We start from the raw sequence: 21,869 nt of genomic DNA, 5'->3' as shown, positions 1-21,869 counted from the left end.
CTTTTTGCTATGTGCACTCTTTGTTCAACTGGGATTCAGGCTCTTCTTACCAAAGCCATGACTTCAGCCAACAGTAAGGTGAGATCCATGAATGGCATCTCTATATTTTCATGCCTGGCTTTACAGAGTATTTTATATGATTATACACCTGATTTAAAAAAAGAAATAAATCCTTCATAGATTTAAATAATTTAAAAGTAAATATTTCTTCTTTTCCCAAAGAAGATCTTGAAAATGTCACCGCAATAATCCTAAATTGGTACTTAGTAAGGAATGATCTCTGGAAAACTCACAGCCTCAGAGCTCTTTTGTGCTCAGAGAAGCACAGGCTTACCATCAAATGTTTATCGATCACAGGTTTTGCAATGTCCCTTTTTATTTTTATGATACACAATGACAGAAATTTTTGTTTCCTTTTAAAGGTAAAATAAACCTCCCTTGATGTGGAAGAAACTGCTTTCAGTAAGATTTGTTCAGCAATGGTGCATTTGCTTGACTCATTCCTGGCATGAATACCAAGTAGACTGGAAATTGTTAGGAAAACAGATAAAACACTGCTGTAATGGCAGGAAAACAGGAAGAATCTGCAGTAACCTAGGAGAGTCTGATTTCCAAATGAGTTACTTTCTATGCAACATTTAATAAATAAGATATTTAACAAATAAAGGCAAACACCACAGTTACAAACAATGCTCAGGGAAATCATGGCCCAGAGGCTGTTCTCATAGGCAACTACTAATTTGTAGTAAAGCAGCTTAGCGGAATGAATAAAAGTGATGACATGTTGCTTGACCTCAAGGCCAAGGAAAGGTCCCAGTCCCAATGTAGTTGCAATATTAAAATCCAATTTTCTCTCGCCTCCACTATGAAACCACCACTGGTACTTGTTGGCTGCTCAGTTTGCTTCTTTGAGCCCCTTCTTATTGACAAGTAACTTACAAAACACTTCTGATACAGAGGTGGGTGATGAATTTAACATAAAGCAAAGGCTCCTTGCTGGCTGGCTAGATAGATTTTTACCTTGGTAGAGGATTGCTCAGTGGTTATTGAATTGTTGCCATTGACAGATGGATTCACTGTGGTCCAGCTGTTTACTTGGCAAGACCAGCTTTGCTTTTAGACCTTTTAAGCATTTTTGGTCTAGAGGCAGCAAAAAGGAGAGTTACAGAGAGCCAGATCTTGGTTTTACATAAGAGAAGGGAAACAGAAGACTAGGGACTACAAGGAGCTAGGGACACATCAGAAGTAAACTTGCCTATAGGGAAATGTTCTGGTTCTTGGATAAACATAACAGAACATAAGCCCTCCTTGACACTGCCAAGGAACCTTAGGAAGTAGAATGTGAAGTGGGCCCCTGTTAGTGGCAACAAGAAAGGATTTTCAAAGCTCAAACACTGAAATTATTTTATATTAGTGACATCTTTCCACATATTCTATATGACCCATTATTTGTAAGTCTCTGCTAAGTCCCTGCTAATTAAAACAAATAATTCTGTTTCTGTCTGTTATAAGCCATGTCTCTTTTCAATGAATTTAGCCACTATTTGCTTCTTAGTCTGAAGGAGAACTGGTGAAGAGTTATCTGCATGCATGCTTTTGTTTGAATGTATTTCAGAATATGTTGTTTATCACTTTCTTCGGGATAAAAGGAACTCTACAACTGTGGAATACATTGGCTGTGCTGATGCTGAAAAATTAAAGACCACTAAAGAACATGCTGGATGTCTGAAATTTGCTCACTAAACTGTTGTTAAATTATTATTAAATTAATGTTAAATTATTTCCATGGTATTTGGAATAGTTTTACAGACAGGTCAACTAAAATTCTTCTTTACAATTCCTGGGAACACTTCAGAGATTATAAAACTTTATACATAATTCCCAATAGGCCATTTGCAGATGGCCACTCTATTTGAAAGGCTGAAGGGATTAAAGAAGCTATGCGTACCCTGTTGGACTCAATTAAAAAAAGTAAAAACAAGCACCTAAATTATTTCCTGGGAGCTGTATTCATAGAGGGGAGGTGATGTATGGCTGAAAACATCACAAGAGACCAGGCAAATTCTCCCTTGTGCCTCCCACATTCTCTAGCTCCTGTGCTTTTCTTGTCTCCTGGCAGTGTTGTTGGACTGCAGAGAGGAGTATCTTAAGGCAAAATCCCTTGGCTTAGTCATGACTCTATGCTTTGATATCTCATGTTGTGACAAGTCTGGACTATGGCTTTTCTGGAGCTTCAAAGGTCAATCTCCACATGAAGTAAGGACTCAGCTGAGACAGAGCAGGAGAAATCTCCCTTGGTGGGCAGACCTGATTCTCCAGAGAGTTGGGAAGCATGCTGGAAGAGAGAGTTGGCTGCACATCAAGCACTTTGTACACTCAACTTGCAGATTCCTAGGAAGTTGTTTCCTTAGTGACAATAAAAACAAGAACAATTTTAGAGTATTTTCTTCATGTCTGTTTTTAGTCTTTTACAGTACAACTGTCACTTCTCTGCAAAGAAAGAGTGTTTTTTTCAGTTGCCTTTTCTCTTTTGTAGCTCAAACTGGCACATAGGAATTCTTTTTTATAATAGGGATCTGTCTTAATACTGTTGGCACTTTTAGATCTGCAGACAGTGTGAGAGCTGAAGAAACAGATCTTGCAGGATTCTTAATGTGTCTGCTAAATGGTAGCAAGTTGGGAGGTTATCTCTGTAATGTGAGTGGTGTCTGCCATATATGGTAGACACACCTTAAAGCCTACTCAACTCCAATTAAAAGGTACTCACCAAATCATGAAAGTAGGCTTATAGCAGGAGAGAGAATAAGAAAGCCAAATAGAAAAAACAACATAAAACTGTTTTTAAGAAAAAATATTGACTTTAAGCTACCAACCTACATATTTGCCATTATGCACAGTAGTTTCTGAAAGCACATTTTGGAACCTGATTTGGGGAGAAAAATAAATGAGCTGCAGAATGGAACTGGTGTAGCAGTGAACCAAATTTTTGTTTTAATATTTGCTGAAGAAACCTTGTCAGATGAGCACTCACTCTGCCTTCTGACAATTAAAGACCCCAAGCGCAAGCAGAGGAATTTATCTTTGATTTCCAAGAAAACATGCCTGACTGAAACTGGAACAAAAAGTTTAGAAGCTGGGAGAACTTTCAGAGGTCATAAGATTCTAGTAAAATGGAGGTGTGACAAGGAAAAAAGTGAAAGGACTTATGAGCTGTGACAGAAGGAAGTTCTACAAAGTGAAACCATAAAGATAGTACTAAAGAGCAAACTCTATTACCATGTCTGAACTCGGAGTGGTCAGTGTAAGCTTCCTGTTCAAGCAAACAAAAGCTAGGCATCTACAAAAAGTGACTGAAGTCAAAATATGGTTTTTGTGTTGGAGATGTCTCTTTCTTTTAACAGTAGAAGGAGTTTGAAATAACTCTGTTTATAATTTAACTGCTAATTAACATGAGGGAACTCAAGCCCTGGTGACCAGGAGCAGTACAGTCAGTTCAATAACACCACATATGATGATATGCTGTGATGTCCTTTTTTCAGGACATCACATAATTATAAATAAAATTAAATGTCATGAGAAACTTTATTTTTCCATCCTTAGCGCAGTGGGGCTTAAAACCTTGTGTGCGTGTTCATTTCCAAATGTGGTTTTAATTTCTGTTGAATTCTAACGCAGCAAATCATGATTAAATTACAGATTCTTATAAGGTAAATCAGAATGCATCTTATAGTATGGTCTAAAAATTATTTTTAAAATGGTAACTAATGTACATGTCCACTTAAAATCTTCGTGAAATACCTTCCCCAGGTATCAAAAAGAATTGCCAAACTCTGTGTCCCAAATCAGTTATTACCAACTTTTCTTTTAGGTAAAAAAAAAACCAAAAAACAAAAAACTAAAACTGAAAATGTAAATGGCAAATGGAAATATGGTTTTCCCATTTCCCATTTTTACACTTTGATTTGAAGCATTAATTTAAATGGAAATCCCCGATAACTAAGCAGCAGGGTTAATTGAACTCAAAGTCCTGCTTTGGACTACTTGTGGTGATATCCACATATCAAACCAGTGCTTTTCAGTCAAATTTCAGTCTCTAGTGAACTCTTCCTTGCTCTTATGCAAGTACTTTTTTTCAGTAACTCACCACTGTTAAGTGCCTCCAGCCTAGACTTGAATCTTTATCCTTTCATCAAAAACCTGATCAGGTTTGACTCAGCTCTGAAACGCACGGATGATGAAATCTGAGATTACAAACTGTGCACTGCATGTGTATTTTACATTTAACCACTCAATAGTATCTAAGAAAATGAAAGTGATTTTTCTTAGCTCCAGCCTTCTGGGCTTTTTTGTGGGTGAATGTATTAAAGCAGAATACCAAATCAGGAATTAAAAGACTTGCTAGGTTAAACCAGAGAAATCCCACATCGGATGCAAAATGATATGTTGGTTATGTATTGAGGAAGGAAGAAGTAAGGAAGATGAAAAAAAGAACTACAATAAGAATGTAACAAATTAAATTGACAATGCACCATTTAATGTGCATGGTAAGAATACATTGATTAAATGGCAAATGAAATAGCAGGAGAATTTGCTGCATATTTTCTTACTGAAAAACATTCTTCATCACAAAATTAGAATATATTCATTACTAAAAAACATTCCTGCCTTCTCTGTCGAGAGTGATGAATCTGCCAGTTGATAGTTAAAATTATAAGTATCGAGAATTAGGAATAGTACATACAAGAAAAAGGGAGGAAGAAAAAGAGTTATGTTATATGAAGATCTTGGGTTTACGAGTTCTGTAGTCTGAAGTCTATGTAAGTGCTGTGAAGTTCTATAGCTGTCTGAAGACACCACCACCTCCAGCCAACTCCACCATCTTGTCACTATCTCTTGCATCTGCCAGCTGAGCTGATTGCATGAGCACTCCTTAACACAATTGTGTCACATTGACCTTGGTTAGTAAAGCCTTATTATTTAAGCTAACTCAATTTATTTGGTGTAAATTGGGTTAGGCAATGCTCGTACAGTCAGCTCAGTGGGCAGTTTGTAGGCAGCGCAGCACGGATTAGTGTCTCTAAGCTGCCTAGGAATAATGTTCTTTTCAGCATGGCTACAGCTGGAGAGGGATGTCCACAGCCTAATGCAGATGTCAAGAATTGGCAGCTGTTTGAAGCACTGCTATGGGATTTATACACAATGGTGGTAGGCATCTCATTTCTATAGAGGGTCAGCAGTAGGAAAGAATTATTGTTTTCATGAAGAAATCTCAACCACCTTTCAGCTAACGTAAACAAGTTTTGTTAACTTGCTGGAAAATAGTTAAAAAGGAGAACACTGTGAAAGAATACCAAAAAAAAGTGTGTAATTCACTATATTTGTAATCAGAGGAAATACAGCTGGTAGTCAGAGCTAAATTAATCTTATGTGTATCTGTAATACTAAAGCTGTCTAGGTATGAAGTACTCATTAGTGTTAAAGCCATGACCCCTTGTCCTCGTTAGTAATGGGAAAAGGGGTAGTGGCTTTAAACTACCCTCTAAAAAGAGGGTAGATTTAGATTAGATATTAGGAAGAAGTTCTTCCCTGTGAGGTTAGCAGGGCAATGGAACAAGTATTCCAGAGAAGCTGGGGCTGCCCCATCCCTGGAAATGTTCAAGGCCAGGTTGGATAGGGCTTTTAGAAACATGGTCTAGTGGAAGACCTGCCTGTGGCAGGGGGATTGGTACTAGATGATCTTTAAGGTCCCTTCCAACCTAAACCATTCTGTGATTCTATGATTTCTTACTCAAGTCACTCATAGCAGTAGTTGCTACTTTTGTCTTCACAACATATGGGCCTTTCATTTGCTTTATAGCTTCATTGATATGCAAAATAAGAATGGTAACCCTAGTGCAAATATGCCTTTTGTCTTCAACAACAGTGAATATTTTCTTCTAGGTAAAATAATCCTAAAAGAGTAAGATTTCCTTCAGGATGTCTTTACATGTCTGAACAAACTGGGGTGTTAGGTTTGCTTTGGAAAACAGATTAAAAAGGCAGATTAAACAAACCCCACATTAATTTCCATTTTAGAGAGATGCTGATCTGGTTTACAAGACAAGGAGGATGATGGCCTGTTGGATTGGATCTGAATGACTGACACTAAATAACCTATTACTGTACTTAGGGTTTATTCACTTACATATTTATGACTTGTACTTCCTAATGGTCTAATTTTTTTGGGGTTTCTTTGTGTGTGTGTGTTTTGTTTGGGTTTGGTTGGTTGGTTGGTTGGTGGTTTGTTTTTATTTTTTAGCAGAATTGTTTTAATGTAATTCTGCATTAATTTGTTTTAAAATTATTATTATTTTCATTACTGGCTTGAAGATAATACAGAATACCAGCACTCCTTTGCAGAACATAAGCCAGAATTATTTCTGTAAAACCTGTGATTATTGCCCATCAAAGAAGATTTTGTGATCATTTAGATCCAAGCAGTGCTGGATGAAATTAAACAAACAAAGGACATCTAAATTCATGACACAAAATTTTGGTTTCATCTCAGTTAGAGACATGAACACACCCAAAATGTGCAAAATATTGGAATAATTATTGTCTGCCTCACACAGCGTTTTCATTTCATGGCTCTTTCTGAATAAAGCAGTCCTCAGTAAAATATCCAGTTCTTTGGGCATGTCTAATGGCAGCCAAGCTGTGTCCTGGAGAGTCCTCGTTGCACAGTGACTGTGTACCATCCTATCCAGACACCATTACAGAACTTATTCTGCTTATCCAAAACAGCCTCACACTGTGCTGACTTCAGGTTAGCAGACATTTCATTTTACTTGCTGAATGAGGATCATTCTCTTGCTTTCTTTATGTGTCCCTATCCTGGTCTCCCCAGTGAGTTACACATTTCAGAGCAACATACAGACTCATCCCATGCTTCATTTACTCCAGCTGCCAACAAACTCTAGGGACAGAAGTGAACTCCAGGATATGGTAAAAGAAATACCATAAAATGTGAACTCATCTTTTCTGCTGCATGGGGAGGATAACTTTTTTTTTTGCCTGGTGCCTCAAATGACATCCTTGTCTTTGCTGCAGAATACGCTCCCAGGGGACAGCAACAAAAGACCTTGAGAGGCAGGTTCACTAGAATGGGCTGAGCCAGAAAATAAATGTAAATGTAACTCAGAGTTATACTGTGCTGCCACTATGTAGTTCTTACAATTGCTTTCATGTTTAAAATCAAGGATGTCTCAGAGGTTATCAGGCTATTAGCTGATGCACAGATGAACCGTTAAACTTTGGCTTATATTTTGCTAGCTGACTCTTACAACATACCACTGGAGGTCTCTCCTTTACTTGGTTGTCCTGGTCCACCTTTAATTCTCTGCCTTACTGACGAGAAGAAAGCCGAAGAAGGCTACTTGCGCATAGCTCTCTGCCATCTGCAGGCACGAGGTTCATTAATAATGCAGGATGCAGAAATGAGGGCTTTGGGACATCTTTATTTCTCGTCTTAATAAATTGTATCCTTTGCAGGCTGCTGAAGTGGATCTCTGAGTGCTGGAGATCAATAAAGCTTTCTCTTTCTTAGGTTACTTCTCTGTTTAAAATGTTTTTTGTCAAACACTGACTAGGCTGGGCAGGTGTATCTGTGAGAAACCAACCTGTGAAGCTGTGCTTGCCTACAGCAATGTTACTGTAGTTATTTTAAGAGCTTAGAAGAAATCCTCTCCACAGATCATACAAGGAAATAGGAAAATACTGGAGAACTGCTGTATTATATTCTATGTTGAAACTGTGAGATCTTTGGCCAAAATCCTTTCATCTAATGTGTTTACAAAGTGTCAAAGTTTCATCCCTAAAGTGCTTGAAAAACACATGATGATCATCATGATGATAGATCCATACCAGCGCTTAAAGGCCACAGATTTTAGTTAGTTGTTTGGGGATTTTTGGTGGTTTGGGTTTTTTTTTGTGTTTTTTTTTTTGTGGGATTTTTGTTTGTTTGTTTGTTTGTTTTTTCCTTTTTTTTTTTTTCTTTTTTCCCAAGCAGCTACCTAAATAATCTTTGCTTTGCATGACTGATCCATCAGCTTCTCAAGCCACTGTTTGTTTGGTGTCATTTCTGCTGAGCTTAAATTACATACTCTGAAAGGGTTATCAGGCATTGGAACTGGTTTCTCTGGGAAGTGATGGAATCACTGTCCCTGGAAGTGTTCAAAAACCATGTAGCCCTTAGTGACATAGTTTAGTGGTGGACTTGGCAGTCCTGGTGTAACAATTGGATTGATGAACTCTAAAGGTCTTTTCCAGCCTAGTTGGTTCTATGATTCTATGATTAAACTCAGGGTTGGTGCAAATGAAGACCTGAACAGAATTTAGATTTGCACTAATGTCAGAAAACCAAAGGTAGGAGATTGGAGCAACACTCCACATTATTTGACCTTAATTTGCAGCCTGATGTGAGATGCTACTAAGCTCAGTGTAGCTTTGGCAAACTTCTGCTGTTTGGGCTGAAATTTTTAATGTGTGTCAAATCTCTCTTCTTTCCTTTGCTCCCTCCTTTCCTCCTTTGTGATAGAAAATACAGAGAAATAGGACACAATCTGATGCTTTGAGGTAATAATACATAATTTACTTGTGCTCTGAGCATTTTCTCTACTCCTTTCTATGTCAGACCAAAGGAAGGAGACTTGGGCTGCCTTTTGAATAAGTAGGAGCTTTTCTGCTGAGGCCTGAAATCCTTCTGTCTGTCCATGTGTCTAAGCCACTGTCACTCTCATCACCCACTACCAAGAAAAGCCTTCAGTGTCTCTCAATTACCAGGAGAAGGCAAGACCAAGAACATGTTGCAATTTTCTCTTTGCAGTTCTCTTCCAGAGACATGAGCGTATTCTGTGCTTTATGGTGGCTGGGTAGGAGCCAGCTATGAGTCAGAGGCCATGTGATTGGGTGCCTATGTCTATTAGTACTGCAATAATCCATGTGTCAGAGAAATTATTTTGCAAAATACATTATATAGGGTCCTCTCAAAATTCACACCTTTTTTGATTATCCTTCTCTCTCTGGAAGGCACTTCCAGGACTTCTTTTTACTGATGGTGGAAAGCTTTATTCTAATTCCCAGTTTAACATCTTCTTATTCCAATAGTGACTTTAATTTTAATTGCTTTTCTTCCTCCTTTGCTTATATTTCTGCTATTCTCAGGGCTGTCCCTACTCAGCACAGACTCTTCTGAGCTAATCAAGTTTTCTGCTTTATTAGATCTCTGTTTGCAAAGATAAGTAATATTTGTCCTAAAATAAGGCAAATCCATGTGACACTAGGGTGAATTGCTCGTCTTTTGTTCACTGTGGAGGGAGTTGAGGGAAGCTATCTTTAATATGGACATTTCACTTTTAGACAGCTACATTTACATGACATGAATTCCATGCTTGGTGTTGCAAGAACACGTGCTGTGGAGGGTCTTAATACTGTCCAAAAGTAATGAGTTCATTAACCACAAGATGGGATACAGCTGGGAAAACTTAGGCTGTTTGAGGTGCAGTAGAAAGGGAGGACAATAGGAAATGTGGGTGGAAAAAAAGTTATTATGCAACTTGCTAGTGCTTTTGCAAAGACTTAACCTTGTCTTTCAGGGTAGGAATAAAACTGTTCACAAAAACAAAGCAAAACCAAACCAACCAAACAAACAAAACCCACCAAAAAAAAAAAAAAATAGGTGTGGTGATCTCCCTAAGGAGAGACAGGGTTTTAATCCCAAGTCTGTTCTGGGAGACATCCAAGAACTGGATGATACGCATTTGAGAAATCAAAATAGTAGGGTAAAAATTTTCTCTACCCAGTGAAGAAACAAGAAACATTATATCTGTTCATCATCAAGGTGGGATGAGCTTTGGCCCATGAAAGCTTTTTATGTTATTGTTTAGAAATATAGAGGAGCCCAATGGATATTCATCTGGGACATCACCATAGATTACCAAGTCAAAATGCTCATTGAAATGCAAGCTGTTGTACTCAGAATGGCTCTGCCGTTTGCATTAGAAAATGACAAGGCTTTGTACATATAAGGCGAAGAAAGATAATTTGGTCATCCTTTCTGAACACCTTGGTTTTTTACACTTCTAAGCTTCCTTCTGTCAATGATGGAGTTAGACTGTTTTCTGCACACCATCAAAATATTTATTCCTTTGACATCAGGTAGTTGCTCATTCTTTTTACCACCTTCCAAAACAACATATAACTCAATTTCAGTGCTTATTTTATTGCTTTGGTTCTGCTTTAAGATAGGAAGGGTAGAATTGTTTTCCAGAAACAATAGGAAGTTGATGCGCTGTTGCTGGAGTTCAGAGACTTGCCCATGTGTCTATCACCATCTACAATGCCACAACTCTGGAATCTGCCTGCACTAAATAGTGGAATGTCTTGTTAAAGATACCCCTGGTATTTTCTCGCAGCTGAGAGTGTGCAGCACCTTGCACAGAGATTATTTGGGTCTGGGGAGCAATGGTAACTTAATAATGACAGCTTTATCTCAAGATAATCAGTTCAGCACATTAACAGAGCTAATTAAGGCTGCTAAGAGTGGCATCCTGCTCCTATATATATTATCTTGAATTAAGAAATTGGTTTGAAGGTACGGTACAAGTACTACACTTAGGATGATATTCATATGCAATGGGAATAAAGGACTCTGGTCCAAAGCCTCATTTTTCTGCTCTTACTCTTTCCTTTGGCTGTGTTGGATGTCTGCTCAGCAGTGATGGGGTTGAGCCGATATATATCCAGCCAGATGGGTTCAAAGCAGGGACTGATGGCAATCTTGATACATAGGTAACAGAGACCTTACAAGCTCCTATGTAATAATAAACAATAGATACACTTATGGCTAGTGCAGGAAAGCTAGGGCAGGAAATGAAGACCACTAGTTAAGGAAAGTAAATTAATCAATTAGATCTTGCAAAAATGTGATATGCCAGATAGAGAACGCATTTTACTGGTTGAGGAGTAATGATTTTGAAGGACCTTGCCAAGTAGCACTTAAAACTCTGATGGAATGGAGCAGCACATAGTTACCATTATGATCCCATATTACTTGCATATTAGCTATGAAGTGCCACATACATCACAGGTGCTTTAAAACAGTAATTGACCTGCCTGTGAAGATGAATACTTCTCGCATAATTTTTTACTTTGCCTACTGATGCTTCTTAAATGAATGGCAGTTTATAAATACTTCCCTGCAACTGAGTATCCATGGTCTTTAAAGAAGTCATGCCATTTCACCAGGTCTCTGGGAATGTTAAAAATATCAGGGCACAATAAATCTCATAGGTAATACAATAGGCAAAATAATGCCAATCAAGGCAAGAACTGATGGATGAATTTTATGGGTGATGTTAGATGGGAAATCTGCCAAGAATAGCAATCCTGTGCACAGGGAGTTATGAATTATATTTCATAGCTGCTGGTTTCATAAGTCTGTAGCTGCTATAGTTGCAAAAATTAAGCTAGAAAATCTTGACCTGTAGATGAATAATCCACTCGTGTCTATCTGAATTTTCAGAGAGCCTGAAGCAACAGTTCTGTCAAACAGACTTCCATAGTCATTATAATTTCAAAAAAAACTGAGATACCCAGAACAATCCTTTAGATGTCAGTAACCTTCAATGGTTTATCATACCTGTATGGGTGAAGCAGCATAATATGAAGGAGAGGAATTGTTGTATCATGAACATTTTTATTCCTTATAAAAGCTAAGAATTTTAACTAGAATTTGGTTTAAAAAAATCAAGTGTTTCTTAGTTTTATGCACTGTGTTCCAGAAAGGCATAAACTTTCAAAGCTCAACAAAGGCTGTACTTTATGATCACACATATGAATGGATGGGATATAGTGGATTTGAATTTTCAAAATTTTTTTGATAATGTCCTTACTGAAGAAAGATTCTACTGGAAGGAAAACGGGCATCTACTGAGATTGGAAGAGGAATAACCTTAACTTAATACGTGTTAACACATATTTTGGCCTATGGTAACTTCTTATGTGTGTTCCTTGCCTGTGGCGAGTGCAACGCAATGAAACTTGGCTTACCAGCAAAACTAAACCAAAACTAATTATACTTCCTTGAATTTGATGTGAATCAAGAGGTACATATATACTTACTGCATATCAGCTGTGACAAAATAAGTTTGTATGCTTTAAAAATTTTACTGTGTGTCTGACCCCTAAACAAAAAAATAACCAAAAAAAAAGCAGCAGGAGAATATGATTCTGTCTAAAAAAATAATAGTGAGTGCTACAATGAACTATGCTAGCCTAACCTTATGTAAAGTCTGAAAGTGAACAGTATGCAAAATTTGCACATGATCAAGAAATGAATCAGATCTTTAGAAGGTGTAAATTAAGATCTCTTTCTTGGATTGACTGAGCAACGCATTAAAATCTGTTCTAGAACAGTTTTGAGAGTTTGTTTTTTTTTTTAATATTAGAAAAATTCTATAAAGCTAGAGGACTAGGAAATAGAAGAGCTGTCAGGTTACGCAGAAATGATTAGGAGTGTACTTTGTAAGGACAAATTATAATACTCTTACATCTTCAGGGAATTTCAATTTAATTGAAACCACTCAGGGGAAAAGAATAAAAACACTCCACCAAAACTGTAATCGGGGACAGCTGAAGTAAAACATACACAGAAGTTATTAGGCTGTGTTAATAAAAGGAATAAAGTTAGCCCTGAAAGTAAGAAAAGGCTGTGACATAAATGGAAGTCAGTTCTGTGTTTTGCTTACATTTAGTGCTTCAGAGTGTTAAACTTTGGAGATGGAATTTTGTCTGCCCTCTTCAGTCTGAGTATGCAGAAAAAACAAAACAAACCAAACCAAACCTCAAGCAGTAACTCACTTTGTCCAAAATGAGGACTCGAGCATTAGGGTATAGAAATTGCTCCCTGAGGATACTTCTTTCTTCTTCATTGACTGTAAGGGGAGCCTAGGTAGACTGAGCTGAACTATAAAGGTCCAACATTTGGATGTAACCAACGCTGTTTAATGTTTTATTTAATGATAGGGTGATAGGACAAAGTGAAACTTCAGAATGTTTGGAAGTTATACAAATCTGGGAGAAATGGTTAATTGACCAGATGGTGGTTATGCTGTATTTAGAGGAACTGGACAGACTGGAGAAATAGGCATAGAGGAACCTCATCAAGTTAAAGAAAGAGAAATGTGAAGTCCTGCACCTGAGAGAAATAATCCTATGAACAAGGACAGGCTGGGGATCACCTGGCTGGAAAGCAATTTTGCAGAGAAGGACCTAAGGTGGACACGAAGTGGATCCTTGGCCAGCAATGTGCCCTTGTGGCAAAGAAGTCCAAAAGCATCGTCAGCTGCATGAAGAAAAGCATTGGCAGCAAGTCAAGGGAAGTGATACTTCCTCTCTCACAACCCTGGTGAGACACATCTGGAGTGCTGGGTCCAGTACTGGACTGCTGAGTACAAGAGACACATGAACACACTGCAGTGGGCCCTGCGAAGAGCCACAAAGATCATTAAAGACTTACAAGGAGAGGCTAAGAGAGCTAGGGCTGTTTAGACTAGAGAAGAGGAGATTCAATGTGTAGAAATGTATGATGGGAGGGTGTAAAGGAGATGGAGCCAAGTTCTCAGTGGTGACCAGCAAGAGGACAAGAAGCAACAAGCACACATAGATATGTATGAAATTAAATTTTAAAATAAGAAAATGCTTTTTTATCATTAGAATGGTCAAGTACTAGAGCAGCTTGCAGGAAGTTATGGATTCTCAACATTTGGAGATATTCATAACCTCTTTGGAAATGGGTTTGAGCAGAACAGTTGGACTAGATAATCTCCAGAGATCATCCTTGCCAATTCCCAGTTCTGTGAATGCCCCTTATTAGTTATTTTTCTTGCAAAACCACATTGCTCTGATTTCTTTCCTACACAAGTCCTTGTGGAAATCAATGTAATTGATAATCCCACTTCATGTAGAAATATTTGAACAGCTGGATTCTCATTTTCATATGGAAGCCACAGCATCTGCAATTTATCATCTCCTGATTTTGTAATCACACCTTTAACTTCATTTTTAAAAAAAGGAGTTCTAGCAATATTCATAGGGGTTTTCTGCACCCTATAAAGGAAAAGTAGTAATCAAAAAAATATTCCTCCATATAGGAAATGGATTAAGTATTGCTGATAGACTTGTTTATTCTTTAACACCATAATGCCTAAGCCAGGCAGCAAATTGAATATATTTTTTTCAACTATTTCCATGCAAAATTACTGCTAGCGTTGTGTTAGGTCCTTTTAAAAAAATTGTTTCACAAAGTCAAAAGCAACAATTTTCCTGAACAGTGAAAGCATTGGATATTAGAAGAGACTACTTGATTGCTTCTGGCATTAATGTAGATTTTGTAGCACATAACCAACACCCCCCCCCCCCCCCCGAAAACAATTCATGTGTTAGCACAATGGCTACAGACTGCACACTTCCTTATGAACAATCCCATGATCAAATCAAGATTGCTGGTTGCCAGCTCTTTCAACAAAGATGGCATTTCTGCTTGAGGCCCTCAACACATTCATGTATAGCCAAAAAGGGCTAACTTGTACCTTGTATCAGTAAATCCTTTCTGAAAATCCACCTTTTAGACCTCCTGATGTAATTACCCTTTAAATCCTGTTTTGTCATTGACAGCAGACATAGTGAGTGGAAACAAGGACACTAGGGACTTTTGCAGTTAAGCACACAAAGGGAGAAAAGTGAATAAATGTCTTTTTGGTTTTTTAAAAAAAGGTAGGATTCTCAACTTCTGTGATCCATGGCGATACTTTAGTTTCAGTAAATTTATAAAGATTAATGCAAGTAAATTGTGGGAAAATAACCATGATATTTAAACTCAAGAAATAATAAGTGGTGTATTAAAGACAGTAGAAGGGCCATGGTGGTGTTCTTTTTGTTTGCCTCAGTAGGATTGTCCCTTATAGACTACTTTCTGTGGGAAAATTTAGAGCTCTTGCTGTCAGGTATTCAGTTAAATTTTCTTACATTTTTTGTTATTTATCATAGAATCAGCTAGGTTGGAAAAGACCTTTAAGATCATCAAGTCCAACCATTGCCCCAGGACTGCCCAGTCCACCACTAAACCTTATCACTGAGGGCCTCATCCACATGATTTTTGAACAGTTACAGGGATGGTGATTGCACCACTTCCCTGGGCAGCCTATTTCAATGCCTGATCACTCTCTCGATGAAGAGATTTTTCCTAATATCCAATCTAAACCTTCTTGGTGCAGCTTGAAGCTGTTACTTCTTGTCCTATCACTTGTTATGTGGGAGAAAAGACCAATCCCACCTCACTGCAACTTCCTTCCAGGTGGTTGTAGAGAGTGATAAGGTCCCTCCTGAGCCTTCTCTTCTCCAGACTAAACAACTCCAGTTTCCTTAGCCATTCCTCATAAGACTTATTCTCCAGACCCTTCGCCAGCTTCATTGCCCTTCTCTGGACCCACTCCAGCACCTCAATGTCTTGTAGTGAGGAGCTCAGAACTGAAGACAGTATTCAGGATGTGGCCTCACCACTGCTGAGTACAGGGGGATGATCACTTCCCTGGCCCTGTTGGCTATGCTGTTGGCACCAACTTATTGATTCCTTCTTAAGCCTTTGTGGTAGGTCAAACTTTACTATTTTGGGTTTCATATTGCAGATCCATATACTGCAGAAGAGCCTGGAGGTAGAGTTATTCTGTCCAAATTTAGATATCTACAGTGTAGATGTCAACATATGAGCTAGCTGTTAAAAGTTCCTTTGCACTCACAGGAGAGAAGTAGAAAATTTAAAGTAGACAGCTGAAACAGGTCAGACAAACTGGTTTCTTCCTATGTTTGCATCCTTCCATTGACTATATGAAAAGAGACTTTATAAGGAAGTCATGTGAGTGTCTTCTAGGTTTCTAAAATTAGGTGACACATCACTGAAGGGTTTCTTCCCCAGCTATGCTTATTTCTTGCTAGCAGGTGTCCCAGGAAGCTGGCATTTTAGGAGGGAAATAATAAAATGCAATGGATTTCACACCTTGAATTGAAAGACTAAAGACAGTAAATAGAGTATCAATGACATAATTACCTCTTCATATATGAACCAAAGATGTCATTCTAGCAAAATTTGTGTCATAAACAGCTGCGGAGTTCTTGTCTCTGAGGCGAACTTGGAAATGTCAAGGGAGTGATCTGTGAGCCAGACTGACTGGTGATGGCTGGAGCATACTCCTTGGCATCTTCTTTCTTTTTCACCCCATCATTCTTCACCCATGTTTATTCTGCATAGGAAAATATTCTTCATGTCACTGTGAAGTACTGGGATAACTCTACATGGAGTGGGTGACTTTGGTGCAAGGTACAGTTTCAGTCTGCAAAAACTCAATTGCTCCTGCATGTTGTCAGAAGCTTTCAGATTTCCACATTTGTATAGTAGCTTGGCGATGGTGCAGGAGAAGGATGTGGTGGGCAGCCCTGACAAGACATTGAATTAAGATTAATTAAGTAATGAACTCACATTTGATCACCACTGGACTAAGCCATTGTGGGTCATCTTTGAAATTTATTGCTTTCCTTTCAAACCACTGGCACACATCCCAGTGGACAAAGAAGCCTAGCAGGTCAGGTTATTTCTTTCTTTTGGGTGAGGTAACAACTCAATAATAATGACCCATTATTTGATATGAGTAAGTTTGATTCTTTGATGCCTCCCTGGGAGTAGGTACATTCTACTTGCAAAAACCCAAGTTTTTCTCGGTTACTGACATTGTATTGTGCACCTGGCACTTGCGGACTTCTCACAGTGCAATTCTCCTCACCAGCCTTTAGGCTTCTGTAACATAGTCCACATATGCAGCTGCTGCAGACCTTTTTTTTTAAATAGGGTAAAGAAATGGGCACATACAGCAAAACATGTTTTGCTGGAGTTTCTCCAACCTGCCCTTGAAGTGCCTATTTGAAGTAACTCAAGGAATCTGCTATGGCCCCAAAAGTGTCTATGGTGGACAAATGAATGCTCCTACATAGGTGATGAATTACTTTCTTAAGTCATTAGCTGACCAAAATTGGTAATTTTTATTTTTCTTCGTATTTCAGTTATGCTTGAAATAATTCCCTGAAGCTCGTTCCATTTTAGTAGCCATCAACTGATTTTCTAATTTGCAGACACTTCAACAACTTTTCTGTTTTACCAGGGATAGTTGAAGACTTCTTTATATTGCGGAACTGTATATGCATAACTGAAAGATGCACCCCCCATGCTATTGGCTCTTCTGACTTTACTAATTTTAATTACAGTAGCAGATGAAGATAAAAGTATAAAGCACCAGTATCTCTAATTTACTAATTGGATTACAGAATTTGGCTACCAAATTCTACCCTATTGCATTTGGTAACCAAACCCTATTTGGCTACCATTGACATTAGAAGACAACATATAATTCAAACTTCCATTACAAATTCTGTATTCATATATTTATATCTTTCCCATGAATGGAAATGCTTTATAAAAATTCCCTGTATTTTTAGAAAAGTTAATTTTTCTCATAAAACCTAGCTGATAGTCCCTGTTTGTGCCTTTTCTTTGTAATAGGTGCACTCTGCACCTACGTATATCATACATGCTAGGAGCTGCTAAACAATATATACAGGTTCTGTTGCAGGTCACAGAACTGGTAGTTGTTATTGCCTAACAAACACTTGAGCCCCTGTGGATGATATGAAGGCCTCAGCCCAGTTTTTATGCAGGTTTCCATGACTACCTTGAAAGCAAAAATGAAGTTGATTCTTTTACTTTCTCTGCAAAATGTGAAAGAAAAGCAGGGAAATGGTTTGCAGATGTTCATGTTGGCTCTTTAGAAGTTCCTTTGAAACTGAGATAAAACATAAAACATCCATTCTCCGCTTTTCAAGCCCAGTTAATGCCAGGTTAAAGTAAAACGGGGTCTTCAAATATTGGGAAGCGTGTATTCTGAAAGTTAACACGTTCTTGCAGTCTATCTTTCTATCTGCTTAGTCAGTCATCTCCCTCTCTCCTTTTGTATTTACATCATATTTCTGTTGTATTACAGTAGCAGAATCCAAGGATAGAATTCAATCTCCACACCACTCTCTGGCCTTTCTGTACTGGCCTGCACGCAGGAGTGCAAATGATCAAGAAAAAGATTTAACTCCAATGTCTGCTAATGCGTCTGTCTGGTTTTCTGCTGCTTCTGTTAATGGAGTGACTTTGTTTTTCCAGCTCCTCACTGCTGAATTTCACCCACAGATGTTTGCTGTCCTCCTCAGCTGAGATCTTATCAGGCCTTCATTATTTGATAAACCATCAGAAATACAGTTAAGTAATTAAATTCAGTACCAGAGCAGAGCACGAGTGACTGATCGAGTGAGGATGGCAGAAAGCAGATCTGTTTAGAGGGAATTTTATGAATCATTGTTCTCTGTTTAGTCAGGGTCTGGATAGAGAAGACAAAAAGTTAGAGCTTAATTAACCTCTTTTATTTCTTTTTTTTTCTGAATACTGATGTCTTAGCAGTATGTCACAGTCAGTATAAAAACTGAGTATCCCCTGATCATAGAAGTTTATTTGCATTTGCCCTTGTCATTTGTTTATTTAATTTCTGTCTTTGGTCTGTTTTCTCCTTTGTTGTATTTTCTCACATTCCTTCTGCTATTTTAAATGTTTTTCCAATACACCCTGGCTGTATTCTCTCTCTAATTGTTTGTGTCCTGTATCCCTGACTTGTTACTATCTATAATGACTTTATTTTCTTCTGCAATTTTTTTCTTATCTGCTTAAATTTTTCTGTAGTTGTGAAGATGAATGTTGGTTGTGTTTATGCCCATGGAGGTGATAGGTGGTGGCATGTAGGAAATCTACATCAGACAAGAAGATTTTAAAAAGGGGGCTCAGCATTCAAAGGCTTCATTTGGAAATAAAACAGATGAGAGAGAGTCCTCTGGCTCTGAAACAAACTGGTGTGGCACAGCTCATGCCCATGTGGCTAAACTCTCACACCTTCCTATGTAGAAATGCTGCACCTAAGTTCATAGACATTGCCAAAGGACCTCTGGCTGAGCTTGTGTTGGACAAATTAAGTCTATAGGGTAGAAATGCACTTGAAGGGGTGTGGTGTGCTAACCTTTGTTGGATGCCAGTTGCCCACCAAGCTACTCTGTCAATCTCCTCCTCAACCAGACAGGTGAGAGAAAATTTTCTTGAATGAAAAACTGTTTGATGAATTATGGTTTGGAGTGAGTGGGATTTTTTAAACACTGTCTTATGGCAGGAGTTGCTAGGACAGAGCTAATGTCTGCTATGCAATTCTGTTGATGTCCTAACTACCTGTCTAGCTCCTTGGCAAAGATCAAGTGATGGAAGTCAAATATTCATGACACTATCGTCTGTATAAGTCAATCCTGTCTTACAGATGAATCTTTAGCCTTACAATACAGTTCATTCCCTTGCAACTGTATTGCTAAATTCCCAAAAAGACATCAGATTATAAACAACTCTGGTCATGGATTTTGTTACCTGGACAAGTGATCTGTGTGAGTAAATCATCATGTCATGCAGTCTCCTAAAATGCCCCCAGACAGCTGTTCTTTTGAGATATTACTGAAAATCATGAAGGGCAAGTCATGACTTCAGAAATGAAGCAGACAGTTAGGTTCTTTTTCTGGTTCAAAATCATCCATCCATCCTACCTTTTTCTTTGGGTACAATTTACGACTTTGCAGCTACAGAACCTGTTTCAATAGTTTCCATGATACAAGTAACAGATCATAAAACATATCCTTTGGCTTTAAATTAAGTATCAAAACCATCTGTTGATAGTTGGAGTCCACACAAATACGGTTACAAGTATGGTTGATCTATATTACGTACAACTCACAGTTCAAGTGTTGGATTCTCTGTCCTCTGTCCATTCCTTCTTCATTCTCTTCATGTTTATTTATATTAATTTTCCTCTTTCACTGTAGAGATCTGAGCCTTGACCTGAAGACCTTGGTGAAAAATTCTGCAGAGAGGCTGCTTCAGCCCGAATAATAGTGTTAACAAGCAAAACCTGACTGCAGTTCAAAATTAAGAGAGAAGATGGTCATCAACTGGAAGATCTGCTTCTTCATTCTGACACTGCTTCCCATGGTAAGGAAAAGTGTTTTTATTTACACTGTACTCATAAATGCATGTTCTCAAGTCCAGCACTTGCTAAGAGTGAAGGGTCTGTTACTGACACCAATTAATCCTCCTTTGCATATGCAATAGAATTGTGATGACTGCTCATCCTATAGAAGGGCAAGTCCATTCTTTGAGGGGATTTGTTCACTATTTGTATCTGACATTAAATAGAAAATAAAATGAAATTAAAAATAATAAATTAAAGTTTAAAATTAAAATAATACATTAGACTAGACTAGAATAGAAATTGAAAAAATATGGAGCTCTTGCTTTAAATCCATTGGCTTAGTTTTTGTTGGTTTTTTTTTACAGGCGATGGGATAAAATTAGAGAAAAAAATTTTATCAGCTCAGTGAAACATAAGACTCAAGATAGTTCAGCCAGTGCTTTTGAATGCCTCTATTTTCAGAGAACCAATTTTAATAAACTGTACAAGTGGGCCTCTAGATACACAGGCACTCAAACTCTTCTATCACTTTTCTGAAGATTGTCAGCTCTTCATGAAGATTACAGGGGTTTCTTTTCATCATAAGCCTTTACTTACTAAGCAACATACTCTCCCATGAACCACTCTGTCTTAACACATCTGGAGATTGTAACTCTATGCCTGCCTATTTTCCCTCTGAGCAGTGTGGCTCTATGTAGCCTCATGTAACAGCCATAACACCTTTGAAGAAAACATGCTTTTTCGCTTTGTAACCGTGAGGAGCAATATACAACCCCTATAATAAACTCATCTCATATTTCAACTCAGTTGTTTGCTAGACCACTGGTCACAACTGTGTTTTTCATCACTTCTCAAGAAGCGTTGCTCAAAGGGATACTGTGACAAATAGCACTGTTATTTAAAACCTCTACCTCATTCGCATGAATTGCTATAATTTCCATGCAAATGCTTTACAGTTGCTTAATATAAAGATTTCTCATGTTGCTGCACCTTAATAGCTAGGTATTTAAAAGAATTCTTCACATTTGTTTTGTTTTTACTTTTAATTAAGAACTATTTAATATGGTAGAGATGTGACTAAAGTATCTTTCAGCAGTTTTTACATAGTTTGCTTATGTGTATTGGTTGTGTGACCTGTCTTTTACAGTCCATAGCAGTCAGCATAGAGGGCTTGGCTTTATTTTGGCACACAAAAATACGCATTCTTTCTTCTTAGGTTGTATTTAGAAACCGCTTTAATTAACTGCATATTATTCTGCTAAATTCTGTAGAATAGGATTGAAACTGGTAGTATACTTCTGTTCATCCAAAGAATACAGTCCCTTACGATATATTCTGTCTGGTCTTTAAATTTCTTTCTAATGCATGACTCTTCTGAGTATTGCCTAGCTTTCCTGGTTAGCTAGTAGGTATTAGTTATTAGCTAAGTGAATCTGTTTAATTTTTATACTGTATCTCTGAAATACATTTACACTAGACTTCCTCTAAACTAATGTGGAGGGGGAAAAGCCCCACATTTAATCTGCTTTGGATGCTTATGTTAGGATAAGATTCCTATAAAAGGAGGTTATCTCAAATTCAGATTTTGGACATGTATTGGATTACCTAAACACACCTTGTAGCTTCTGGTTTGAGACCCAGAAATGACAACCATCATGTCTCAGTCTCTTAGGAACTCCTATCTTACAG

At 37.9% G+C, this 21,869-nt stretch overlaps 1 protein-coding gene across 12 annotated transcripts in view; it reads left to right on the top strand.

The window, feature by feature from the left end:
- The window catches only part of ADCYAP1R1 (ADCYAP receptor type I), a 139,685-nt gene that overhangs the window by 11,884 nt on the left and 105,932 nt on the right, over positions 1 to 21,869 (top strand). For 11 of the 12 annotated variants that reach the window (XM_061474381.1, XM_061474387.1, XM_061474394.1 and 8 more), the window contains one exon: positions 20,035 to 20,200. In XM_061474381.1, the coding sequence (XP_061330365.1) occupies positions 20,150 to 20,200 (51 nt within the window). In that variant the 5' untranslated portion in view covers positions 20,035 to 20,149. Of the gene's footprint in view, positions 1 to 19,106; positions 19,254 to 20,034; positions 20,201 to 21,869 lie in introns of those variants that run through there. The other variant, XM_061474384.1, reaches the window with a different exon arrangement.

The sequence above is a fragment of the Pezoporus flaviventris genome, unplaced genomic scaffold, assembly GCF_033815535.1.
Source record: "Pezoporus flaviventris isolate CSIRO_AGI_PZ_B2104156 unplaced genomic scaffold, CSIRO_AGI_Pfla_v1 ptg000079l, whole genome shotgun sequence".
NCBI classification, from domain to species: domain Eukaryota; kingdom Metazoa; phylum Chordata; class Aves; order Psittaciformes; family Psittacidae; genus Pezoporus; species Pezoporus flaviventris.
The sequence above is the reverse complement of the archived record's forward strand: the minus strand, read 5'-3'. Positions and strand labels throughout refer to the sequence as shown.